The 25,288-nt window shown below is 40.8% G+C and overlaps 1 protein-coding gene across 1 annotated transcript in view; it reads left to right on the forward strand.

Annotated features, from left to right (window-relative positions):
* Positions 1 to 25,288, forward strand: part of DPY19L1 (dpy-19 like C-mannosyltransferase 1) — a 104,459-nt gene that overhangs the window by 39,438 nt on the left and 39,733 nt on the right. The window contains exons 9-14 of the mRNA XM_054019321.1: positions 2,774 to 2,865; positions 5,961 to 6,060; positions 9,907 to 9,984; positions 16,724 to 16,810; positions 18,396 to 18,455; positions 21,137 to 21,217. Of these exons, the coding sequence (XP_053875296.1) occupies positions 2,774 to 2,865; positions 5,961 to 6,060; positions 9,907 to 9,984; positions 16,724 to 16,810; positions 18,396 to 18,455; positions 21,137 to 21,217 (498 nt within the window). The remainder of the gene's footprint in view (positions 1 to 2,773; positions 2,866 to 5,960; positions 6,061 to 9,906; positions 9,985 to 16,723; positions 16,811 to 18,395; positions 18,456 to 21,136; positions 21,218 to 25,288) is intronic.

Genomic DNA, 25,288 nt, shown 5'->3' on the forward strand with positions numbered 1-25,288 from the left:
AAAATATTAATGTGCTGCTTTGGGCTATCTTGAAAAAGAAACATTTACCTTACAGCGATATTACATTTCAAGCATAGGAAAATGGCACAACTCATGGTAAAGTCAATATAGCAATAAGGTAAATGCTCCCTTTTTTTGGTTGCTCATCCTATGTATCACTTTTTGCTTTTACTACTTTTTTACTTTTTTCTTTCTATATCTTGCAGGTTAGGTACATTTTAAGTGTGGCTGTACTCTGAAAAATAACTAAAAAATGAAAGCACTTAACAGTATATGTGCTTTTAACATAGTATCCACTTACTTCACCAAAAAATAAGCATTTATATGTTTGTGCTGTAGAGTCAATACAGCTGAGAGTGAGCGTGATTCACTTCCTGCTTGCTAATTCTTAAAAGAAGTGTTTACTAAGTTCCAGTTGATTACACCTGTTAAAAATCATTTGAAGACTAATGGGGTTATACAGATATTACTGAGGGTTTAATTTGAAGGTAATTTGGATGAACAGTTATGAATTGGGGAAATAATTTGCTCTAAAGATCTTTTTATTACTTCGGTGATGCAAGAGTAAGAGAGAATCCAGGCTGACCCTGATCAGGAGTTGTTTGCATGGCTGACAGTTAAAATAAATAAAAAGGAGAGGGAAAAAAAATCTGTCAATTGAACACACTTGATTTGGAAATTAAGGACAAACATGGAGCAGCACAGTGTTGTGTTTAGTCACTATACTGAGTGGAACTGCACTTTAAAATGTTTTTCTTTTCTTCATATCTTCTTTTCAATAAACTGTTTTTATTTTAGAGTTTTGCCTCTGTTTTCAACAGCTTGTTCCTACCACTCCATCTGTGTGTGCTTCCTTTTTTCAGCTGATGTTTTAATATTTCATAATCATTTTCATTCCTTAAATCTGAATTTTTGTTCTCTTCCCTTGATTAAAGCACTTTCTCTGTTTAAATTCTCTACCTCTCTCCTGCCTCCTTTGTATAGCATCTGTCCCTTGAACTCTGTGACCTCCTGTCTTGCGTGTTAGTAGAGGACATCTAACAACTTAAATTTGTTCCTCCACATTCTGCCAAGTTTGAGCTGTCTTTGGGCTCGTACTCTGTTTCACTGTTTTCTCTGATACTGGGAATTGCTGCTGTGTGGGAGCACAGTACATAAAGCACTAATTGGCCTCTTAAGTATGATTGGAGAGTAACGTCAAATTTAGGGGGGAACTTAGGCCCCTGATGGTTGCGATACACATACTCTTGCTGCAGGCTAAATGGTACCATACCTTATGCAGTCGAATCAGTTATTGATCAAGACAGACATAGATGGGGGTAGAGAGAGAATATTGCTGATACGTAAGTCAACGTGAGAATAAAAGTCCATAGAAACCCTTTGATTCTACCAGCAGTTCCTCAGTAAACGTCTTGGTATTAGCAGAAGTCCACTAAAGACATTTCCCTTCCATTGCCACAGTAAATGTATATGAAGGAGAGATGTACTTTGTCTGTTCAAGATTACTTTTAGAAATGTTGGATGGGTAAATATGTACCTGATAGGTTTAATTACCAACAAACAGCTTTCTTCTAGCTTTGCTTGTATATTTCATGTTATTAAAAGGTTTTCTATTTAGATACTGTATTGAATTTGTAGTACATCTTACAGCAGGTTTCTTTCAAACAAAATTTTCTAACACAGTTAAATTGCTAATGTATAAGAAGGAATATCTTTCAAAAGTTGAAGTAACATGAAGCCTCTTGTGTATAATTGCATTAATTTGAAATGGAAAAATGCTGCAAAGAAATATTCAAATATATAAAGTTTTAGTTAACTCCCGGGTGGAATTGACTTTTGAAAACCAAGGATCTGATTTCTGCAAATCCTTGTGTAGGGCTGAGCCTAAGGGCTCAACCTAGCCCATGTGCGTGGCACAACTACATGTTTTGCTACTCCAAAAGCATTCTGAGGAGAAATTGTGGTTCAATCACAATTGGTTTGCCTTCTAATCACTTGCTCTGCAGTGGGGGGAGTAATTTACAGCAGCTATGTAACAGGTACACTTAGTTTCAGCTGCTCAATGTTACTGGCTTGTGTGTTGGTGGGCAGAGCCAAGTTTCTGTACGTTCCACACAGCTGTTGGGTGCACAGTCTCTGCTTTCTTCTCTCCATGCCTGAGCTACAGTGTGGGAGACTTAATGTAGGGATACAGGTGCGTTGGCTTATGCCTCTCACCCTGCTCCCTGCACTCTTTTATGTGTAGCTATATTAGCTAGTCGCAGTCTTGCTGTTTGAGTAGTCCTTATTCACATCCATAATTAATTGATTTCAGCAAAGACTGTTTTTGTAAATAAGAGATTGCAAGATATGGCCATAAGCGGAGGTGAGGAGAACCTGTGCTACTTTGGCATCTTTGTTCTTGGTGGACAAAACTGCTCCTAAGCTGTCAGATTTCTGTTTTTGCAAGAGTAAGATATCGTTCCCACTGTAGTTCTCTCATATCAAGAGAAGGAGCCAGCAGTAGTGGTTAAACCCTCCCCGCCCTCAACTATTAAAGCCCCAAAACTGTATCTTCACTCAAGCATGCATGCTCCTTCCTTCCATCTGTTGTATCTTGTCTTATGACGCACTGTTTTGTTGACTTATGATTGAGTCTTCATCTAGTTTGTTTTTGTACCATTTCAGTTTCCGTAGTTGATAATTTTAAATCATAAATTCATTGCTTTGCGGGGGGGAGGGGAATGAAAATGTAGCAAAACATACTATGAACTAATTCAGTTCTTATTTTCAGTGCACGCGTGTGATGTGGACTCCACCCCTTCGTGAAAGTTTCTCATACCCATTCCTTGTGCTTCAGATGTTGCTTTTGACCTACATTCTCAGGTAGCGTCCAATTTATGTGTGGTTATTAAGAGTGAAGAGTTTAAAAAACAGAATCCCTGAGACAGTGCATTTATTTAGAGGCTATGGTCTTGTACATACTAGTTTTTTTTCCCTTCAGACATTACCCATTATTGCTAACACCAAAGGGTCTCCACAACTGGTAGTAATAGTGATACTAGTGGTTTAGGCTAGGCTCCCATTATCACAACATTTTTAACACTGGGCTAGTGGAGCTACATTGGTGTTAGTAACACTGGTAATGAAATAAACTCCTAGTTTAGACACAGCCTTACTGTACAAACCAGAAATCATATATATGATTCTTTGAGTGCCTCACACTTCCCCTTTGTGCTTTAGAGACCTAAATTTCAGAACAAGTTACTGGATAAAGTGAACAAGGAATTTAAGGTTTTTATAAGCGAGGGTTGTTTGCTCACTCGTCTCCAGAGGCTGTTCTAGATGAAACCGACTCAGCAACAGCCATCACTATGCACCTTGTTTCATGGAACCAGGTATCGAGTGTACCAGCTGAATTCCCACACCCTCTGAAGGTTCAGATTTGTTTTGGGGCAAAACAGAGGAAGCTCTGAACACTCAAAAGATTCCAGGATAACCTAAAATCAATGAATATTTATATCCCTGCTATAATAAAGAAACAGTTTTGGCCTCAGGCCCAGCAGAGATATCTGTACTATCCAGTGAGACAGCCCAAAAGCTCTAGAAGGCATCCTAGGTATCAAAAGAAGAGACCACCTTCTCCACCTCCTTCAACTTCTGCGTCCTTGAGACAACTTTAAACTTCCAAGCAGTCTTTTTGATTCTTTGGTCCAGGGCAGCAAACCACCCCAGAGATCTTCTCTCCCTTTGGCAATAGGTTGTCCCATTTCCTAAATGCCTGGACCAACATTACATCAGATACTCTAAGCATGCTGGAACTGGGATTTACCCTGCAATTCATGTATATTCCTCCTGCCCCCTTCCCTGACCCTTTTCACAGACAGCTCTCACAAGGTTATACTAATTCAGGAAGTGCAGACTCTGGTGCAGTTAGGGGCTGTAAAGGAAGTGTCTCCTCAATATAATGGAGGAAGGGATTTTATTCCTGATATGTGCTTATTCTGAAGTCCAAAGGAGGCTTCATTATGAAATCCATTGCCCAACAAAAGAGTGCGGGGCCAAGACACAGCCCTCCATGACAACAGATACTGATTTAAAAGGTGCTGACATCCGATTCTCCAGATGTACATGGGCAATGGTTCCATTATGCAGCTTGCTAATGAAGTCCAGCAGAGGGTTGGGACACCTACGCCCTTTAAAGCCTTCTATAGTGCGACTTGGTCAGCTGAATCAAATGCGTCCATAAGCTACGTGCAGGGGGGTTTGAACTCATGGTGTATCTCTGACAACAAGCTGAAGGCTGGTGGCATCTAATGTGGAACTGTTCCTCGTAAAGTCTGATTGTTGGGAGCAACACTGAGCAGGGGCTCCAAACGTGCCAGCAGAACATTTGCAAACACCTTCCCTGGCATGGACAATAAGGTGATCGGCCTGTAGCTCTTACATTCACTGCTCAGTCCCTTGCCCTTATAAAGTGAGATCACAGTACCGTCCTTCCAGCTGGTTGGCAAGGTTCCAGTTCTCCACAACAGATGAAAGATGGCCAGAAGATGGCTCTTCCATGAAACTTTAATTGGTTGTCCCTGTGACTCAGAAATCCATGGGAGCATTTTGAAACTTCGATGCTTTTTAAATATGAAATATTTATTTGATCACTGAGGTAATTGAAAAATGGAGTCAGAGGACACCATGAGTCAGTGCAAATTCAGGTGAAAGTATTAGAATGTGTCAACTAGATACAGTTATTGCCTCACCTGCCTCGTAGCCTCATATATAATTTCATCCCCAATTGTCGTCTTGTGGAGGAGTGGAAGCATGGCACCCATTCTTGGGCTACAGGGCTCTGCACTCAGGCGTCATTGGCATCACAAAGGGGCATGTCTGTTGGAGAAGGAGTAGAAAACTTTCCTGCTGACTTGCAGCAGTTTGGGAAAACGGGAAACCATCCAAGAGGCTCAAGAACTTCCAAGGAAGGACATGTAGGTCAATTTACACAAGTGATTATAACTATAATCCTCCTAATAGACGAAATTAAAGATTTTTTGTGACATTAGACCCCAATGTAAAGTCTGGCTGCAGCGGAGTTATCTAGTTTATTTCCCGTCTTCTAGCAGATGGAACAGTTTAGTCTGAATGAGCTGGGCCTTCATCTCTTTTTGCATTATGTCCCATGGAAGCAGTTTTCTTCTTCATTTATGGAACTGATTGTCCTTCCTTAGAAGCCTTTGAACCTCATAGGTGGCTGCCTCAGTTTTCCCAGACTGTTACATTTTGGCAAGAAAGTTTCTACTCCTTTTCCCATAGACATTCCTTTTTATGATGCCAGTGACCCTTGAGGACAGAGCCCTATATAGTCCCAAATAATTGCCATATTTTCATTCCCCATAGGTAGGTAGACAAGTGGAGATTAAATAATGATATATGGTGAGGTCAAATTCTGAACTCTTGTCAGCTAATACCATTGATATATCCCCTGTGTTTATAATACTGTACTAGAAATAGTGCACAAAATATTGTGTCACTTGAGTAATGCATCATTCTGGCTGTCATGTCATCAATGAGAATGAGGCAGTCTGGGCATCTTTAGAGAAATCTGAAGAGTTGGAACACTTCATAAAGCCTGAAAGGAATTCTAAACTAAATGTTACAGTTTTTGAGAAAATGTTCATCATAGCTTGCTTAGTGGGGCCACTCAGCACTTTTTTGTTTACTTCAACTTCTACTTTTATTTCAAAAGGTGAGCTATGAAATAACAAGGGTCAGAATTAATTATTTTAATTATTCTTATATATTCTTATGGAAATTAATACAAAAGTTACTTAAACTGTTTTGTTCACAGTTGTCAATTTATATTGCAAGTCCAATTACAAGGCAATTTAAAATTTTTTGATACTATTCTCTGATGCTCTTTTGGATGAAATACAAAGGCCTATTATAGTTTGACTTACTGGTATCTGTTTTATTTCTTTTTTCCTAAGGACTCCGAATATTAATAGAGGAAGCTTGATTGCACTGTGTGTTTCTAATGTCTTTTTCATGCTTCCCTGGCAGTTTGCTCAGTTTGTCCTTCTGACACAAGTAAGACAATTTTTATTGAATATCACCAAAATATTCATGGATATATTAAACACACCTCTGTTCCTGTACACGGGACGATAGTATAGTGTATATGTAGCTTCAGAATAATAAATTCAAGCTTTATAGTATTACACTATACACAGTATGTTTAGACAAGTGTGTAGTTCATTGCCAAACTTAGATTCAGGTAGAATCTTTATCTTATTTAGATAAATTGACTGCTTTGTACAGTCAAGTGAATTCATAGGACTTCTGATGTGTTTTAGCTACCATTGTCATTCTGTAGCACAGTAACCAAAATTTGGTTTTATGTTCATTCTGAATATCTGTTTTCTAAACAGAGCCCAGAATGCAGCAGCCAGACTTCTCTTGCTCTCAGGTTCATATTGCACCATCACATTCACTGCTGTCGTAACATCTCCAAAGTTATTTCAAAATTGTCCCCTTCTTGTCCCACAATCTTAACTGTGGGGTTTTCTCTCCAAGGTGATGGAAAGTATACCAGAATGTTTGTCCTTATTTGAACATAGTCCTGCCCGTTTTGAGCCCTTCCCAGATTTCTCTGCCTCCAGAAATAGTCCAAATGTAGTTTTGCAAAACCATATGTGAAAACAAATATTTTTGTGATACTAATAAAATATTTCAGTTACAAAAATTTTGTAGGCATGGAAATTTACGTAATTTGCCTTTTAGTCCTAGAAATGCATGTATTAGGAAAAAACCCTCCATCGTTAGAACCAGAAAGTGAAATGAACATGTTTAGTTTCACTGCCCAAATTGTTTGAAGGGTAAAAAAGTAAAAATAAAAATAGAGTACAATCAACTTATTAAAATAAAAAAAAATGTTAATAAACTAAGGTGATTAATACAAATAGTGAACTATTTTAAAATGTCTTGGAATTTTTTTTTATGTTTAACATATGATATTCCAGCATGAATTTTACATGGATAGTGTTGACTTTTGGTGTACCTATTGCTACCAGGTACAGTAATTACTGTCTGAGAGCAGCAAAAAGCTCATCTGATTTAAGTACTCCAGAGGGAATTTTATGCCAAAAATTCTGTGCACAATATATTTTAGAACTCTGCAAATTTTATTTGTCAAGAAATAAATGTGGAGGCTCCAACATGGCAGTGGGGAGCACAGGCCACTGCCTGGATGGAAGTGGGAGATCACCCTGGAGCCCTCCCTTCCTCCCCACAGGACAGGGACTCAGTGGTGAGGGTGCACCTGACCTTGACGCAGCACAAGGGCCAGGACTGTCCCAGAAACACCCCAGGGTCCTGCCCCTCTGCACCCGGCACTCCAGGGGTGGGCAGGCTGGCTCAGCCCGCCAGGATACAAGTGTGGCGGGGCTTAGTGTGGGGGGACCCAAGTGTGGGGTGAGAGAGTTCTGTGTGGGGCAGTCTGGGTGTGGGTGGCTCAATGGGGCATCTGGATGCACAGGAGCTTGTTGGGGGGTTTCGGGTGCAGGGGCAGTGGGACTCTGCAGGGGATCCAGGTGAAGGTGGTTGGGGCTCAGCAGAGGCCATCTGGGTGTGATGGGATTGTGCTTGGCAGGGTTGGTTTAGGTGTGGGGGCTCAGCAAGGGGATCTGGGTGCTGGGGGAGTGGGGCTCATTGGGGTGGGTGTCCGGATGTGGGGGGGCTCAGTGGGGTGGTCCAGGTGCAGGAGGGGTGGGGCTTGATGGGATGGAGGTTTGATGGGCCTGCTTAATGGGGGAGCTCCAGTGCTGCTGCTGAGGGAATGCTGCATGACGGGCTCCCCCTGTTCCCCTCCCCATGTCCTATCCCTTTCCCCTTCCTCTCCCCACTATCCCTCTCCCACCACTCCTCCATCCTCCTTCCTTCCCCACTGCCTATTTCCACCCCCTTTCTCCCATTTCTCCTTCCCCAACCCACCCCTCTTGCCCTGTCCCACTGTGGGCATTCACCATTGTACAGAAAACAAGATGGCTTCCAGCATGCAGAAGGGGAGCCCGACCGGCACTACGACTCAGGAGATGGCATCCAGCTGCAGAGTCAGCTAGCCGTAGTGGAAACCTCCTTCATCTGGGCAGTTCTGTGCTCACAGAAATGGGGAGTGGGGGCAGTGGCATGTTCCCCCGCATACCCCCATGCCCTGCATCTGAGGGGGCTATGCCCCCCAAACTATGCCCATGGGTGTCCTGACCCCTTCGGAGATTTACCTCTCTGCCAGCTGCTCTGGGCACTGGAAACCATGCTGGCATGTGACCGTTCTTGTGGCTTCCCTTTGCCTCTCTGTCATTTTCTGTGGGGAAGCAAAGAAATCTGTTGGGGGGGATGAATTCTGCGCATATGCAGTGGCACAGACTTTCCCCAGGAACATATAATGTAGTTTAAAAGAATCTGTTAAATATATCTCTAGGCAGCACATACTCATCTTTATGCATTTCAATTAGAGAAAAATGTAAGCCCAGAAGTGCTAATTATCACAGTTTTTAAAAAAAGTTCTGTAATCAGGGCTTTTAGGAATTTTTCAGTCAATAGAAGGTAGATTAGGAAAAGGTAAGGGCTTAGATTTCACAACACAAAGCATTGGTTATCCTATCTAGCTTCCCCACTGAAAAATTACTCTTTATGTGTAGCTTCTAAGCGCAAGTGCTCTGATTACCTGATTCAAAGGGTTGCTGCAATCACTGACCTCATTCTTAAAAATAAATCAATAAATATGGGACATGGTGAATTAATTACTAGCCCATGTCAGGTTTTTTGTTTTAAACTGTGTGACTTTTAATGCATTCTGGACTCTTCAGGTAATTGTCCCTTTTGGAAGCAGAAGTCTTGCTCCCTATTTGGGTCTGCAGAAAACAAGCTGCTGCATTAAATATCATCCTGAAGAAGTTGGGGTTAGAATGAGAGGCATAGAAAAAGCACTCATACCTTCCTAAGCATCTGCTATCCTGAGCTAGTGTGCAAAACACCCATGACTCTTAAATTAAAAACTAGGAAATCAATGAATAACTGGATAAAAGGATAATGTGGAGAAATAATTGGCAGAATTATTCCCGAGGCTCTCCCCCACAAGTATTTGTGTTCTCAGTTTTTATTTTTTTTATTTTTGAGGTGCAAGGATGCCCTTCTCTCTTTCCTCTCCTTGTCAACCCAAGGTGCCTGTAATACAGGAGTTTCTCTTCTCTCCCATCTACTTTGGGCTGCTGTATTTTGAAGTAGCAGGTGTTGCTTTTGAACAAAACAATCTGGGCAGGGGTGGATGGTCTCCTAACCACAAAGAAGAAAATTAGTTGCAGGTGGCCACCAAAAATGTAAACTACAGAAACATGTTTATTTTAAAAATGTTTGATAAAATGACCCTCATTTTTCAGAAAATCAAGGCAGAGACAACAGGGGGTGCTCTGCTGGTTAACACAGTGGACTGGAACTTTGGAGAGCTGTTTGGTTCCTAGCATCACCATAAACGTCATGCATGACCTTGGGCAGTCACTTAATTTCTATGCCTCATTTTCCTCATCAGTAAAGTGGAGATAATATTTCCTGATTTTTAGACTAATAATGAATGCTCTTTTATCTGAAAATGGGAGGTACTATCTAAGAGCAAATTATTAATACAAGTGGGGGTCATTAACATGAGTAAAGCAACTTCTTTTATTTTAAATCTTATTCTTGAAATGTTTAAATGTTATTTTATATTCTTTGGGTGTTATACACAGCTCCACCTTCTTTCAAAATAAGCCATTGCAAAAATTATAAGCCTTTAGCCATTAAAAGGAGCTACAGATGCTTGTGGGTTATTGCTGAATAATGTATTTATGCTGTATGACTGTATCATTTTCAATTAGTTTAATCTTCTCTTTTTAATTCCAGATAGCGTCGTTATTTGCTGTGTATGTTGTGGGTTACATTGACTCTCTCAAGTTACAGAAGATACTTTGTGCACATATGGTAATACTTGCTTTTAAAAAAATAAACTAGTCAAACCAGCTAATGAAGAGAAGCTAGTTTTAGATATTTTGATTAGTTGCGTAGTGAGTGTAAAGAGTTACTGTAAGACTAAGAGTGAAGGGAAAAAAGGAATAGAACCCTGTCCATACACAGATCTTGAGATGCACAAAAATAACTTTTTAAAATAGAACACTATTATCTGCCTTTACTAATTGTGTATTGGGAAAAAAAGAAAAATGTACCAGTTTTAAAAGAATACTGTCAAACTTGGTAGACCAACATTTTCATCTGTCGTAGAAGTCGATATTTTCCAAATGTCTTGCTAATAAATAAATCTTTTTATGATTTAGACAAATATGTAAACGTAAACCAAGTATTTTAATATCCTAAATCATTAACAGTGCACAGACTTGTTTTCCCTTTAATGAAAGAGCTACGTTCACTTCTGCTACAATATCATGGCCAGTTCAAAGCTGTTAATTGGAACAGCTCATGAACAGGGCCGGACTAATGTGGGGCTTCATGGACTGCAGCCCAGCGCCTCTGACTAAGGGGGCCCCGCAAAAATAAATCCATAATTATATACAATTCAGTGGTCACCAACCCGCCGATTGCCATCGACTGGCTGATCCTGGAGCCTCTGCCAGTTGATCGTGATCTCCGAGCCACTAAAAGTCCTGTGACGCAGCAGGGCTCAAACAGGCTGCCTGCATGCCTTGGCCCCACGCCGCTCCCGGAAGCGGCCAGCTGCTGGCACGTCTCTGCAGCCCCTGGTGGCGGGGTGGGGAGGAGGCTCTGCGCGCTGCCCCTGCCCCCAGCACTGTCCCCGTAGCTTCCATAGGCAGAGGTGGCACTTGCAGGTGCGTGTAGCGCACAGAGACACACTGTCGCCCCCAAGGGCACGCAGAGACGTGCCCGCAGCCGTCCGCTTCCAGGAGCAGCATGGGGTATGGCAGGCAGGCAGCCTGCCTGAGCCCTGCTGCGCTGCCGGCCTGGAGCAGCCTGTGGTAAGCGCCTCCCGGCCGGAGCCTGCACCTCACACCCCCTCCTGCATCCCAACTCCTTCCCAGACTGCGCACTCCCTCCTGAACCCCAACCCCCTGCCCCAGATCAGAATCCGCTCCTGCACCAAACTCCCTCCCAGAGCCCGCACCCCTCATCCTCTCCTGCACCCCAAAACTCTGCCCCAGCCTGGAGCCCTCTTCTGCACCCAAAATCCCTCCCAGAAAGAAACTAATATAACAGCTGTTCTAAGATAAGAAGTAGGCTATTTTGAATTAACTTAACTATATTGTACATGTTTTAAGACTGACCTGTATCCATAGAATGGCTTTGCTAATTAAAAGGCAAGTTTAATATAGCGTTAATACCCTCAATGCCATAATTGTGATCATTTTGTTTTAAATTAGGAAAAAGACTTGTATACAGGGGCCCCAGAGAATTTAATAGCCTCAGGCTCACAGTAGAGTCAATCCAGTCCTGCTCATGAAGATGATGTATCCATATGACAGCCCCAAAAATGTTCTGGTACATACTTCAAAATAAGAAATGAGAAAATATTTTATGATTAAATTAGTCCTGAGCAAAATTTCAGGATGTTTTAGCTTGAGAGAAACATGAAGGTAGGAGGTGATAGTCCTTCGCTTTTTTTCCTGACCACTTCCTGGTGGTTCCAAAGCATATAAGTAAATTACCTGCAAGTTTAATTTATTAGTTCTTATATTTGCTCCAGATGCCAGGTCACTCACTGCCAGGCCTCCCGCTAACCTCCCAGGCCGCCCTGAACCCTGCATCCCCTTGAAGTGCAGGGCCCCCCAAAGCGTGGGGTATCGGACGGTTGCCCCGGTCCATCCTATGGACAGGACGGCTCTGCTTGGACGTGTTCTGGGCACCACCAAAAATTATACAAACTAGGCGCCCATGGATACTGGTTATGCATTTACAGGTTTCTGTATTTGTGTATTTTGAGAAACATTGCTACTACATTACTTTCTGGATTTTTCCATGGTGTTCAGGCTCTTCCTGAAGAGTCTAATTGCTGTAATACACTTCATTGTCTGGGTATACCAAAAGAAGGACAGGCGACACTTGTTATGGATTTTAATCAGGCCTCAATTTTATTATGTAGTGGTTTGGGACTACCAGGCAGATAAAGTGTACAGTGCAGGCAAATCCATATTTATTCAAATCCACCAGCCCCCCTTCATTTTCCCTCCAGCCAACACATTGCTTAGACCTTACTATGCACCCCCCTCATAGGAGGGTTAAGGTGGCTATCAGACCAGGGGAGGAGGGGTTGGCTCCCTGCCGTACCAATCATAGGAGTCCCCAACCCTCCTCCCCCGTTCTGTTCCTTTACCCGTCACCTCCCTTATTGAGTACTTTACCAGACCATTTATCTGGTCACTGGATGTCTTCCCTATGGAGTATCTGCACTGGACATCCACCCCACACTTACAAAATAAGTTGCAACATATACCCTATCACCTCTTCTTCTTACCAGAAAAGGTCATCCCTGACACCCACTTGTGGGGAAGGCAAAAAAACCTCGCTCCACTGAAGCCAATCTGGTGGTGCAGGAAAAATTCCTTCCCAGCCCTCCTTAAAAAGGAGTGACTAGCACAATGCCCACAGCAGGTCCTAACCCAACCTGATATTTGCCTGCACTAGGGGAGGGAGGGTGGGTGCTGTCTTGCTTGCTGCATGGAAAAAAGGGGCTTCCCACGCCAGGGCTTGCACCTTCCAACCTCACATTCCTGGGGGGGTGAGTCAGTGCCGCAAAACTGATCACTGTTCACCTTTTGCAGAAGTCTCTAACCTCACTCTCCCTTCCCTCCAGCCATAAAGCACAGCTGCCCTCCCTCGGCAAGCCCAGCCAACATTTGCTTTAAGTGCGGTGCAGTCATTAGGATTTAAGAAATGCCCTGTTATGCATTCTTGAACAATATTCTGGTTAGGAAGAGATTATTGAGAATCCAAAGATCTATAGCTCACCTACTAGAAGAAACAACTTAATATAGGCTTATGATTATCTTTCCCCCATTGGTTCTTTCTGTCCTTCTCTTACATACCTCATCTTGAATTCTTTTCTCTCTTCCCAGCAATTGATTCTCAATCGCCATCTTCCACTTATCCCCATTCCAATGTGTTATAGTGCCTCCCCTATCCCTTCTATGGCTTTAATGGTTTACTTTGTTACATCATCCAGTGGATTTTAATTTATTCTTACAGATTTTTCCCTTGCTGATTATGGTCTCTCACAGTGGGTTCAACTGATTCTTAAAGAGTCAGTCTCCTCATGGATTCTGTCCTTCTAATGGATTCTGGAAGCACATCCCCTATTCAATATCGGCTGCTATAGCTTCTGAGACTTTGGCTGGGCCTGTGAATCCATAAATTTTTCTAAAATCCAGAATAATTCTTGCCAGAACAGCATAGTTGGCAGCTACAGCTGTATTAAAAGAAAAAGTGGAGAAAACTCTGATATGGTTAAGTATGCCTATGACCAAAGAAAATGCTGCATCAAATCTTTGGTTTACCAGTTTTGATAGTGTTATTTATTTGAAATTTATAGCTTTCTGTATGGCAGAAATATGAAGTTGTTCTTTGAGTGTCCCTCTGGGTGCTTCAATTCAGATGCACATTCACACTATGCCTTTGATCAGAGATTTTTGGTAGTGTTGCCTATCTGGCCTGCTCATGCGCCCTACACATACTCCTGGCCCGTACCCAAGCTGTATAGGGCTTTGTGGGCAAACAGCCTTCCGTTCCTTCTAGTGGTGCTGGAATTAGGGGTGCTGCCACACACCCTGTTTGAAGTAGTAATAAACACCAAATACATTCCATCAGCAGCACCCCCACTATAAAAATTGTTCCAGCATGCTTGGTTCCTTCTCAACTGCCTTCGGTCAGAATTGGAATTTAGTGTGTGCCTGTTTTCTATTTAGAGTTATTATAGTATGTAGTTTAGTACTTTATAGTTATTGGAACTGTTCTTATTTTCTTTTTCCCCTCCCAAAAAAATTTTTTTTCTCGTTCTGAGGAGTCCAAATTTTTTTCTTGAATATGGGATAATGGGCTACATGCGTTTTAAAAGGAGCCTCTCCTTTTGAGGAGCCATTCCTGTCAGTGAGGAATTTTCCCCTAAATTGAGAATGGGAATTGGACTCTCAAGTCTCCAACAAAATAGTCTTAGCTTTGGAAACTTTTGCCACTGCAGGCAATATGGAGTGCAGAAAATTCTGTTCTAGAGGAGGACTCAGGCATCTCTTAGAGATTGAGGATTTTCTCATTACATGGACAAAGGGTCTTTCTCTATGGGTCTCCACCAATTCCATTGCTTTTAAAGGTTCTCAACAAGATCAAGCACAGCCAAGCCAGGGTCATTTTGATTATATCAACTTGGCCAAGACAAGTTTTGTTCCCTTACCTCTTCAGACTCACCTTCTGCCCTCTGTAGCAGCTCCCCATCAATTCTTGACTGTCTCAGGATGTGGATCAAACACTTCATCCCAATCTGAACATTCTGCAACGCCAAGCATGGCTCCTCAGTGGCTCTCAGGATTAGAGGCATCCTGTTCATCGGGAGTACAACATGTGCTGTTAAATAGCAGGGAGAAATCTACAAGACACACTTACTTCCAGAAATGGAGAAGATGTCCTCTTTAATGTAACCTCTGTTATCTTTCACCTGTCCAGTCATCTCTTTCCATAATCTTGGATTACCTATTGGAATTGAAAACATCAGGTCTCTGAATTCCATCAAGGTTCACTTAGAATTAATAACAGCTTCCCACTCACCATTAGACGGTTTGTCAATTTTCACACATCTGACCACAATGAGTTTCTTAGTCTTACAAACCTTTTTCCACAGATTAGTGATCCTACTCTGCTTTGGGATTTCAACCTTGTTTTTAACCATCTCATGAAACAGTCTTTTGAGCCACTAGCTACATGCTCTGTTACATTTGTCCATGGAGACAGTTGTTTTGGTGACCTTTGCTTCAGCACGAAGGGTTGGAGAGATTGGGGCTCTAATGCCAGGTTCTCCATTGACTATGTTCTCCAAGGCGAAGGTATAATTACAACTCCCTGCAAAATTTTTACCCGAGGTTTCTTCTGTTTCATATTAACCACACAGTTCACTTTGCAGTTTTCTTTCCTAAACTGCATTGTTCTACGCAGGAAGCTATCTTCCATACGCTAGATATTGAGAGGGTACTGGCCTTTTACTTGAACAGAACCAGAACATTCAAGAAGTCCCCATGACTTTTTGTTTCTATTGAGGATAGGTCAAGGGCAGTGTTTCCCAAACTTGGGAACGCCGCTTGTGTAGGGAAAGACCCTGGCGGGTCGGGCCGGTTTGTTTACCTGCCCCGTCCAGCAGCTCCCATTGGCCTGGAGCAGTGAACCGCAGCCAGTGGGAGCCACAATCGGCCAGACCTGTGGCGTCCCAAGTTTGGGAAACACTGGTCTAGGGAATACACTATCTCACATCCAGAGAGTCTCTTTGGATTATTGCATATAATGGTTTGGCTGATGCTCAAACTCCCCTGCAAGTGATTGCATGTTCTATTTGATTGCAGTCTATGTCTGTAGCCCTACTCAAGAATGTTCCAGTTGCTGAGAGATCTGCAAAGCTGCAACATGGAGTTCAGTGCAGACTTTTTCCAGCCATTATGCTTTGGTTCATGCTGCTAGATCAGATGCTGCAGTAGACAATGCAGTTCTCTCTTGAGCTCTGGACTCTGTTCTAAACCTCCTGTCTCCTTGAGCTAAGGAGTCACTTGAAGTGGAGCACCCACAGGGACACTACTCAAAGAAAGAGCGGTTACTCACTTTGTGCAGAAACTGGAGTTCAAGATGTGTCCCCCTTTGGGTGCTCCACTACCTGCCCTCCTTCCCCTTTGCTTTGGAGTTTCCTTTGTGATACTTTTCAGTAGAGAAGGAACTGAGGGTGGTTCCCCGTACGGTCCTATACAGCCTCTGTTCAGGGCATAGCATGTGTAGTGCGTATGTGCAGGCCGAACAGGCACTGCTACCAAAAATCTGTGATCGAAGGTACAGGGTGCATGTGCATCTGAAGTGGAGTACCCAAAGGGACACGCATCACAAAGAACTCCAGTTATTGGACAAAGTGACAGGTTTCAGAGTAGCAGCTGTGTTAGTCTGCATCCGCAAAAAGAACGAAGAAGTGGGCTGTAGTCCACGAAAGCTTATGCTCTAATAAATTTGTTAGTCACTAAGGTGCCACAAGTACTCCTGTTCTTTTTGTGGACAAAGTGAGTAACCTCTCCCTTTTTTTCCTCCTCAAAATTTCTTTACAAATTTGTCCACAGGATTCTGAGAGTCTATCAGCATATATGTGACCAAGTAAAACAACTTGAAAGAATGAATAAAACATCAGGAATAGTGTTTAAAAAATGAAAAAAGAATATCATTAGGGGTTGAAATATATTCTGTTATTAAATCTTTTAGTCTGTTACTTACATCATCATAGTAGTTCACATTTGCTACATTGCCATCATTTTAAATCTTTATTACTAACCTTTCTCAATACAATTCTGTAAGCTGGGTCTCTAGCTTAGAGAGTTGCTGCATAGTATGTAGATATTTATATATTTAAAGAAAACCATGGTATTGCTGTCAGTTATCAATTATTTTATTTATACTATATGTTGTATTTGAGAGAATTACTTGATGGTTTAGATATTTGGAGATGTTTTGTATTTTCTTTCAGGCATCTCTTGCACTGTGTTTCATTTTGATGTTTGGCAACTCAATGTTATTGACATCATATTATGCTGCCTCTTTAGCAGTTATCTGGGTAAGTTTTGGAAGAATTCATTTCAGATGCTTAGGAATGTATTTCTGCAGTATAATCTATGGATTAGCACATTAAATGGAGAATTGTAACTTTTCTGAATAGTTAGAAAATAGTATACTTCCATGAGATTGATAAGGTTAGTCTTGGAGATGTTTGGGGAATGGGGAAGTGTTAGTAAAGTCAATAAAATGTTGACATGTCAAAGCTTTGACATGAGAGAAACTGAACATGGACTTGCACTTTTTCAGGTCTAAGGCTAAAACAATCATGTTTTACAGTGAACTAAAAGTTATTTATATGCTGGCAAATTTTGTAGAACATCTGACACACAAGCGATATGTGATTAACTGATTGGACTTTAAAATGAAAGTTGTGGCTTAGATAAGTTTCTGTTTGAAGCTTAAGCAGTATTAAAAAAATAATCTTAAAACGGATACTTTTTCCAAAACTGCAAATAGTACAGAACAGAATGACCACTAATAGAAGCAACAATAATCAGAAATTATAAGTCGATATGAAAACAGTCTTGGAAAGTCCACTCACTCAGGACCACATTCCAAGCATTATTAAAACCATTAAAGGTTTGTCATCCGATATCTTCCTCATCCCTGTTTTTTACAGAAAAAACTTACCTAAGCAAATCATGTACTTACTCCAGGAAGGAAGAAGACAAAAGAATTATCAATCAAGGCTAGTAGAAGGACACTAAAGAGAGCCTATTTCCACCTCGGTCTCTCTTGATGTTCCATCCTGGAAGCATGGAGGGTAGCCCAATGTCTCAGTCTTTTTTTTTTAATTTTAACTTTTTGTCTCTTGGATCTTTTCTGAGTAATAACATAACTATACTATAGGGATGCTGAGCCATGCTCCTGGCTCCTTTGTTAGCTAGAAGCTAAAATGTCCCTAGTTACAAAAAAAACCTTTGTTTGACCATTTGTAATGAGGTCTCAATGTCATGTAGCCATTAGTCTGGTGTAGAGTAGGCTTCTTACAGCTCTTCAGTTAATGCCCCATTTCTGATTTTTATTGCTTTTGACATCCACTGATAGTAAGGGTTCTTGCTATCATAAGATGAAGAGGGCATACAAGAGGAAAATTTAGAACTTAATAACAAATTGTAACTTAGTAACAAAATGCAGGGAAACTTAGTGATTCTGTGTTTAGTAATGTTTTTCTGTCATTCTACCTCATCTTCCCTTGGGGATTCTTTGTGTAAATTTTTTATGCTGTAATTAGTAATTATTCCTCACTTTGAAGTTTCTTGTTGCTGGTGAAAATAGCCAAGCTTTCTGTGCTTGTATTGCCTTTGATGTTTTTTCAGAAACTATGTAAAATAGATTCTCGCCTGGCAGAGAGAAGAGTGGTTCTAATTCAGTGTATGGAAACTGCAATAATAGAGTATCAGTTCTTATGATATTCAGTCATGTGGTTGACAGGTTACATGGGTTTGAACTATACTTTTTAAGGATGTTCATGTGGTGACATGTCAAGCTGTATAGAAAAAAATACCTTGTTTTTTTGCGTTACTGGAATATGATTGGAAATATTATAAAACAGGTGCATTAATTTTTAATTATTATTTTAGGGTATTCTTGAATGGAGTCCAAAATTGCTGAAAATGAGTAGAAGAGAAGTCAGTTTATGGGTAAGGATTGATTATCAGAAAAGAACTACCACTTATTGGTCAGCCAAATCAGGAAATTATCCATGTATTTTTATGCAGTGAATATGTGAGAACTGATAGTTTGAAGTAATATTTTGAATATCAATATTTCAAAATTGACTAATATCCCATAAGGAAAACTGACACAAAAAGGAATAAAATCGATAAGTAATTTGACAAAATTGAACTAAAAGCTTTCACACTATAAGAGTTAATAGAAGTTAAAAATACAGGAATTTTCTAATTAGTCACAATATTTACAAAATCCTAAGAATTGGACCGCTTAAACTAGATTTGTCTCCAAGACAGAACTATGGAAGGAAATTGAAAAATAATCCAATATCTGATTTAAAAAAGCAAATTGTATGCACTCTTACTTTAGAACTTCAGGGCAATATTGACAAAGTGAACTGAGTTTGAGAAACAGATCTAAACAGCAAATTTCTCCTGAGGATTGAAAGAATATGATAATAGTACAAGTTCACCATTATGGAGAGAATACCAGTGGAAAAGTATGATTAAATATTGGCTCCCACCAGAGTTGCAAAACAAAATAAACACAGTAAAATTCTGGAGGGGATACCATGATATGGGGATCATTTGCATATCTTAATCCTAATTTTAAAGTATGCTGGTTAGATTAAAAAATAACAGATGTAAATTTCTGTTACTCTGAGGCTAGAAAAATGTCCCAATTTGTGAAAATTAAACAAATCTGTTTAATTTCTCATAACTGCAGCCAATAAATGTTGTGATGGGTTCCCCCAGGGTGCCACCTGGAACTGGGATACCATTGAACCCCCCTGACCCACCATCTGGGCACCCTTTACTGTACAGCTGTGACCAGCCTGCCAAACCCTCTCCCAGGCTTCAGCACACACACAGGTAGGGACACACCCAGCTGCAGTAGGGACACACCCAGCTACAGATGGCTGTGATCAGCTCTGCATCGGGAGCATACAGCTAAGGAACTCCTCAGCTGCTCAAGTGCCCATCCCCCTCTGGAATGTAAACCCCAAATTATACCGTCTTGCGCTGCACAGAGATTTGTAGAGCGTAAGCTCATGAAATTTGCCCCCTCTCTGTGTGGAGAGGAAATATGCAACAGCTTTTTGCCCCAAGTTATGACTCCCACATACTGGTTTGTGATAAAGCAAAAACAAATTTATTGACTACAAAAGATAGATTTTAAGTGATTATAAGGAATAGTGAACAGATCAAAGCAGGTTACCTAGCAAATAAACAAAAACGCAATCTAAGCTTAATATACTAAAGAGGTTGGATATGAATAGCAAATTCTCATCCTAAATGATGTTTCCAGCAGATTGCGGAGATCCTTAAGGGGGCAGCTGCACTTGCTTGCAGCTTAAAAACCCCACGTGTTACTTTCACAAGTTAAAAATTCCTTCAGCCTGGGTCCAGCACTTTCCCCCAGTTCAGTCCTTGTTCCTCCAGTGTTTCCAAGAGTCATCTTTGGGTGGGGAGTTAGTGAAGAACCTCGATGTCACCCCCTGCTTTAAATAGCTTTTGCATATGGCGGGTACCCATTGTCTCCAAGCATTGTTCCCACGCCAGTCAGTGGAAAAACACTGGTATTCCCAAGTTGGAGTCCAGTACCAGGTGACTTGGTCACATGACCCCGTAGGGTCCTAGCAGCCATGAGTCAGAGGCTGTTTACAGCGTCCTCAGGAAGGCCTCCCATGGGAGATTAACCTCTTCTAAGGCCTATTTTTTTTTCTAATGGCCCATCAATCTGAATGGGCCCTTCCCAGCCAGCCATCTAGACTGAGTGTCTTTTGCCTAGTGGGCGTTCCCTAGGTGTAAACACATTTATAACACAGATATATAGTCAATATTCCTAATTTCAGGTACAAAAATGATACTTGCATATAAGTAGGATAATCATATTCAGTAAATAATAACCTTTCCAATGATATCTCACATGACCTATCTTGTATAAAATACATTATGATTGTCATAATCATATCATCATAATATCTCTGTGAAGAATATGGGATGCAGTGTCACAAATGTATTTCATCCTTTTGGTTGAAAAAAGAAATACTATCTCTAGAAAGGTAGTTAACAAGAAATAATTTAAAAAAATTAGATTAACCTACATTAGATTAACAACTATTTCAGGAAAGATGAACAAAATGGGATGTATATCAATTTTTAAAATTACAATATGTATGCCTCAACTTGTAACTAGTCTGCCTCAATTCTGCTGTTTTCCATTAGCTTGTATATAATTCATTCTCTTTTAATACTTACACTGTTAACCATTATGTTAATGTTTTTATAAAAAGTAGCTAAAAATAAGATTCTGGAAACCTCATTTCTGCTGACTGCACTCTTGCTGTGATATTGTTTCAATGCACTGGGAGAGAAGAGGGAGTCTTAACTGTAGTGCTTGGAGCAATGTGCATAAAGCAGTACTAGATCTTTCAGTTTCAAAAGGAAAAGATTTAATATTACTACTGTGTTCTCTAATTATTGGAGTGTACTTTGAGTTACAAATCACACTTCTTGTGATTGTCTGTTGCTTTATTCTTGACACTTTCCTAACACACAAGAGAACTTTTTCCACTAACTGCACAACTCCAGTATGCTTTTTTCTTCTGTTCTCCTCCTTTAGTCTGAATGTATCCTTTATTTTGTAGGCCATTGAAGGATTTGCTTGGTTATTTGGAACAGTCACCTTAAAATATTTGACTTCTCTAATATTTGGAGTAGCTGATGATGTAAGTGCTGCTTTTTTAATGTTAATCATTGTTAAAGGTTTTATTTTAGACAGTTACGTTGCTTCATATCTTATTTAATCCTTTAAATGTTTTTTTCTTCTCTGAGAAAATATTTAAACTGCACAATATTTAAAATGATTGCTAATTTATTATTCCATTTTCCTTTCTTCCTAAATGAAATGGACTTAAACGTTAAACCAAGCCAATAAATGAATGCTGTTACTTTTTGGTGAGCCAATGTAATGTTCCAAGAAATTGAGTTAGCATGGAAAAGTGAAACTTCTGTTCAGCTCTTAACTGACCACCATTGTTGTAGGACTATGCATTTGCTAAGTAAAACTTTGACACTTGGCAAACAACTTAGTAAAAACTGTCTTCGGAGTTTTTTTAAAAAATAGTGACTTCTTTTAAAAAGACCTATTCATGCTTTATGGGAAATCATGGAAAAAGCTGAATTTATAAATTCTACATTTAGATTACATTGTTCTGCACTCCTATTTTATCATTAAGAGGTTTAACATGAAAATGGAATCTAAGTATTTACGTTTTATCTGTTTGGCATATTTTGATCAGAAGCATTGAGGAAGGAAAAGCGAACGATGCTGTAATAAAACAGTACATTAAAATAACCAACAAGTAACAAATTGGCAAATGTCATCCAGAGCTAGAATAAATTAACAATACAAAGAGAGGAGATAGTAAGATTTATCTACATCTTAACCAAAACTTCAACATTATTTTTGAAGATAATTGTGTCTCAAAGCCCTTACAAATTTTCTTAACATTTCTATTTTGGCTTTATTATCCTTTATTATATCATATATTTGGTATTGTATTGCCATGAGATTTCTAGGATTACTTGCACAGAAGTGGGAGAGGAATTATCACTCCAGGGTTTTATGATTTCCATAGCTATTCTGCAGGCATTTGGTACAGAAGCTGATTTAAATGATGGTTACAAACCACAGTTAGTAGTTCTGCAATTTCACATTTGAGTTCCTTCAGAACTCTTGGGTGAATACCAGCTTAGTTTATCAATTTGTTCCAAAACCTCTTCTAATGACACCTCATTCTGCGACAGTGCCTCAGATTTGTCACCTAAAAAGAATGGCTCATGTTTGGGAATTTCCCTCACATCCTCAGCCGTGAAGACCAATGCAAAGAATTCATATAGTTTCTCTGCAATGACCTTATTGTCCTTGAGTGCTCCTCTAGCATCTCGATCATTGTGTCCCCATTGGTTGTTTAGCAGGCTTCCTGATTCTGATGTACTCCAAAAAATTTTTGCTATTGCTTTTTGAGTCTTTGGCAGACTGTTCTTCAAATTCTTTTTTGGCCTTCCTAATTATATTTTTACACTTCATTTGCCAGAGTTTATGCTCCTCTCTCTTTTCCTCACTAGGATTTAACTTCCACTTTTTAAATGACGCCTTTTTGTGTCTCATTGCTTCTTTTACTTCATTGTTTAGCCATGGAGGCACTTTTTTTGTTCCCTTACTGTATTCTTTAATTTGGCGTATACATTTAAGTTGAGTCTCTGTTATGTTGTCTTTTAAAAAGTTTCCTTGCTGCTTGCAGGGATTGCACTTTTGGCACTGCACCTTTTAATTTCTGTTGAGCTAGTTTCCTCATTTTTATGTAGTCCCCCTTTCTGAAATTAAATGCTACAGAGTTGGGCTGCTGTGGTGTTTTCCCCACCACAGGAATGTTAAATTTAATTACGTTATAGTCACTATTACCAAGCGGTCCAGCTATGTTCACCTCTTGGACCAGATCCTGTGCTGCACTTAGGACTAAATCAAGAATTGCCTCTCCTCTTGTGGTTTCTAGGACTAGCTGCTCCAAGAAGCAGTCATTTAAGGTGACAAGAAGCTTTATTTCTGCATCCCGTCCTGAGGTGACATATACCCAGTCAATATGGGGATAATTGAAATCCCCTATTATTATTGAGTTTTTTTATTTTTATAGCCTCTCTAATCTTCCTGAGCATTCCGCAGTCACTATCAATCTCCTGGTCAGGTGGTCGGTAATATATTCCTACAGCTATATTCTTATTATTAGAGCATGGAATTACTATCCATAGAGATTCTATGGTTCAGTTTGGTTCATTTAAGATTTTTATTTCATTTGATTCTACGCTTCCTTTCATATATAGTGCCACTCCCCCACCAGCATGGCCTGTTCTGTCCTTCCGATATATTTTGTACCCTGGTATTATTGTGTCTCATTTATTCTCCTCATTCCACCAAGTTTCTGTGATGCCTATTATATCAATATTTAATACGAGGAACTCTAGTTCACCTACCTTATTATTTAGACTTATAGCATTTGTATATAAGCACTTTTAAAAACTTGTCACTTTTTAGCTGTCTGCCATTACATGATGTAATCGAATGGGACTCTTTTTCATTTGATTGTTTCGCATCAGATCCTACCCATATTTTATCATCTTCCATCCTGTCCTCTTTACTAGGACATAGAGAATCTCCATTAATAGATCCTCCCCTAAGGGATGTCTCTGTCTGAGCCACGTGCTCCTCCGCACCTTTTGGCTTTCCCCCAGCCCTTATTTTAAAAACTGCTCTATGACCTTTTTAATATTAAGTGTCAGCAATCTCGTTCCATTTTGGTTTAGGTGGAGTCCATCCTTCCTGTATAGGCTCCCCCTTTCCCCAAAATTTCCCCAATTCCTAATAAAACTCCTCCTCCCTACACCATCGTCTCATCCACGCATTGAGACCCTGCAGTTCTACTTGTCTAACTGGCCCTGTGCATGGAACTGGAAGCATTTCAGAGAATGCTACCATGGAGGTCCTGGACTTCAATCTCTTACCTAGTAGCCTAAATTTGGCCTCCAGGACCTCTCTCCTATCCTTCCCTATGTCATTGGTACCTACATGTACCACGACCACCAGCTCCTCCCCAGCACTACACATACGTCTACTAGATGTCTCGAGAGATCTGCAACCTTTGCACCAGGCAGGCAAGTCACCATGCGGGTCTCCCAGTCATCGCAAACCCAGTTAACTATGTTTCTAATGATCGCATCACGAATAACTATTACATGTCTCTTCCTAGTAACTGGAGTTTCCTCCCCCGGAGAGGTATCCTCAGTGCGAGAAGGTACCGTAACATCATCTGGAAGGAGGGTCCCAACTATGGGATCATTTCCCTCTGCTCTAATTGGATGTTCTCGTTCCCTGCGGCTTTCATCCTCTTCAACAGCACAGAGGCTGTCAGACGGGGGGTGGGACCATTCTACGGTGTCCCAAAAAGTCTCATCTATGTATCTCGGAGTCCCTTGTCTCCTCTAGTTCAGCCACCCTGGTCTCCAAAGTCCATACAAGGTCTCCGAGGGCCAGGAGCTCCTTGCACTGAATGCACACATACGCCACCTGCCCATAGGGCAGGTAATCATACATGCTGCATTGGGTGCAATAAACTGGATAGATCCCACTCTGTTGCTGGTCTTCTGCCTGCATTCTCTTTTTACTCCTGCAACTTGTTCCTTAGTTGATGTTTTGTTTTTATCAGGGGGTGGTTTTGGCTTTTAAGTTTAAAGAATGTTGTGTATTTAGCCCCCCCCCACACACACACATACTTCCCCCTCTAAACTCCCTCGCAAAACTCCCCTGTTAGCTGCTCCTGTTCCCTAGCTCCTCTGGTTGCTTAGGAGCGGGCTTTTTAAAGCCCTGGTCTTCCTGAGTAGCCCCCCCCCCACACCCCCGGTTAAGGGTTGATGGGTGCTAAAGGGCTTAGGGATCAAAGCCTCTTTAAGAAGCTCTCAGTCTTGCCTAGGAGGCCGCTAGGCTCGTCACACAGTCCCCCAAACAAACAGACCATGTGGTATATTTCAATCAAGCAGCAAGCACACCACAAATACACACACTACAGACAACAAACTTACCCCAAGCTCCCCTGTTAGCCACTCCTGTTTGCTAGCTATGTATTCCAGGATGTTCCCAAAATTCACGGGTACTAGATGGAGAGAGAAAATAGGAAGCACATGTCCCCTAAGTATGAATATGCAAAGCTCTTGATGAACCACAGTTACTTGGTAATCAACTTTTT

Source organism: Malaclemys terrapin, chromosome 2 (assembly GCF_027887155.1).
Source record: "Malaclemys terrapin pileata isolate rMalTer1 chromosome 2, rMalTer1.hap1, whole genome shotgun sequence".
NCBI classification, from domain to species: domain Eukaryota; kingdom Metazoa; phylum Chordata; order Testudines; family Emydidae; genus Malaclemys; species Malaclemys terrapin.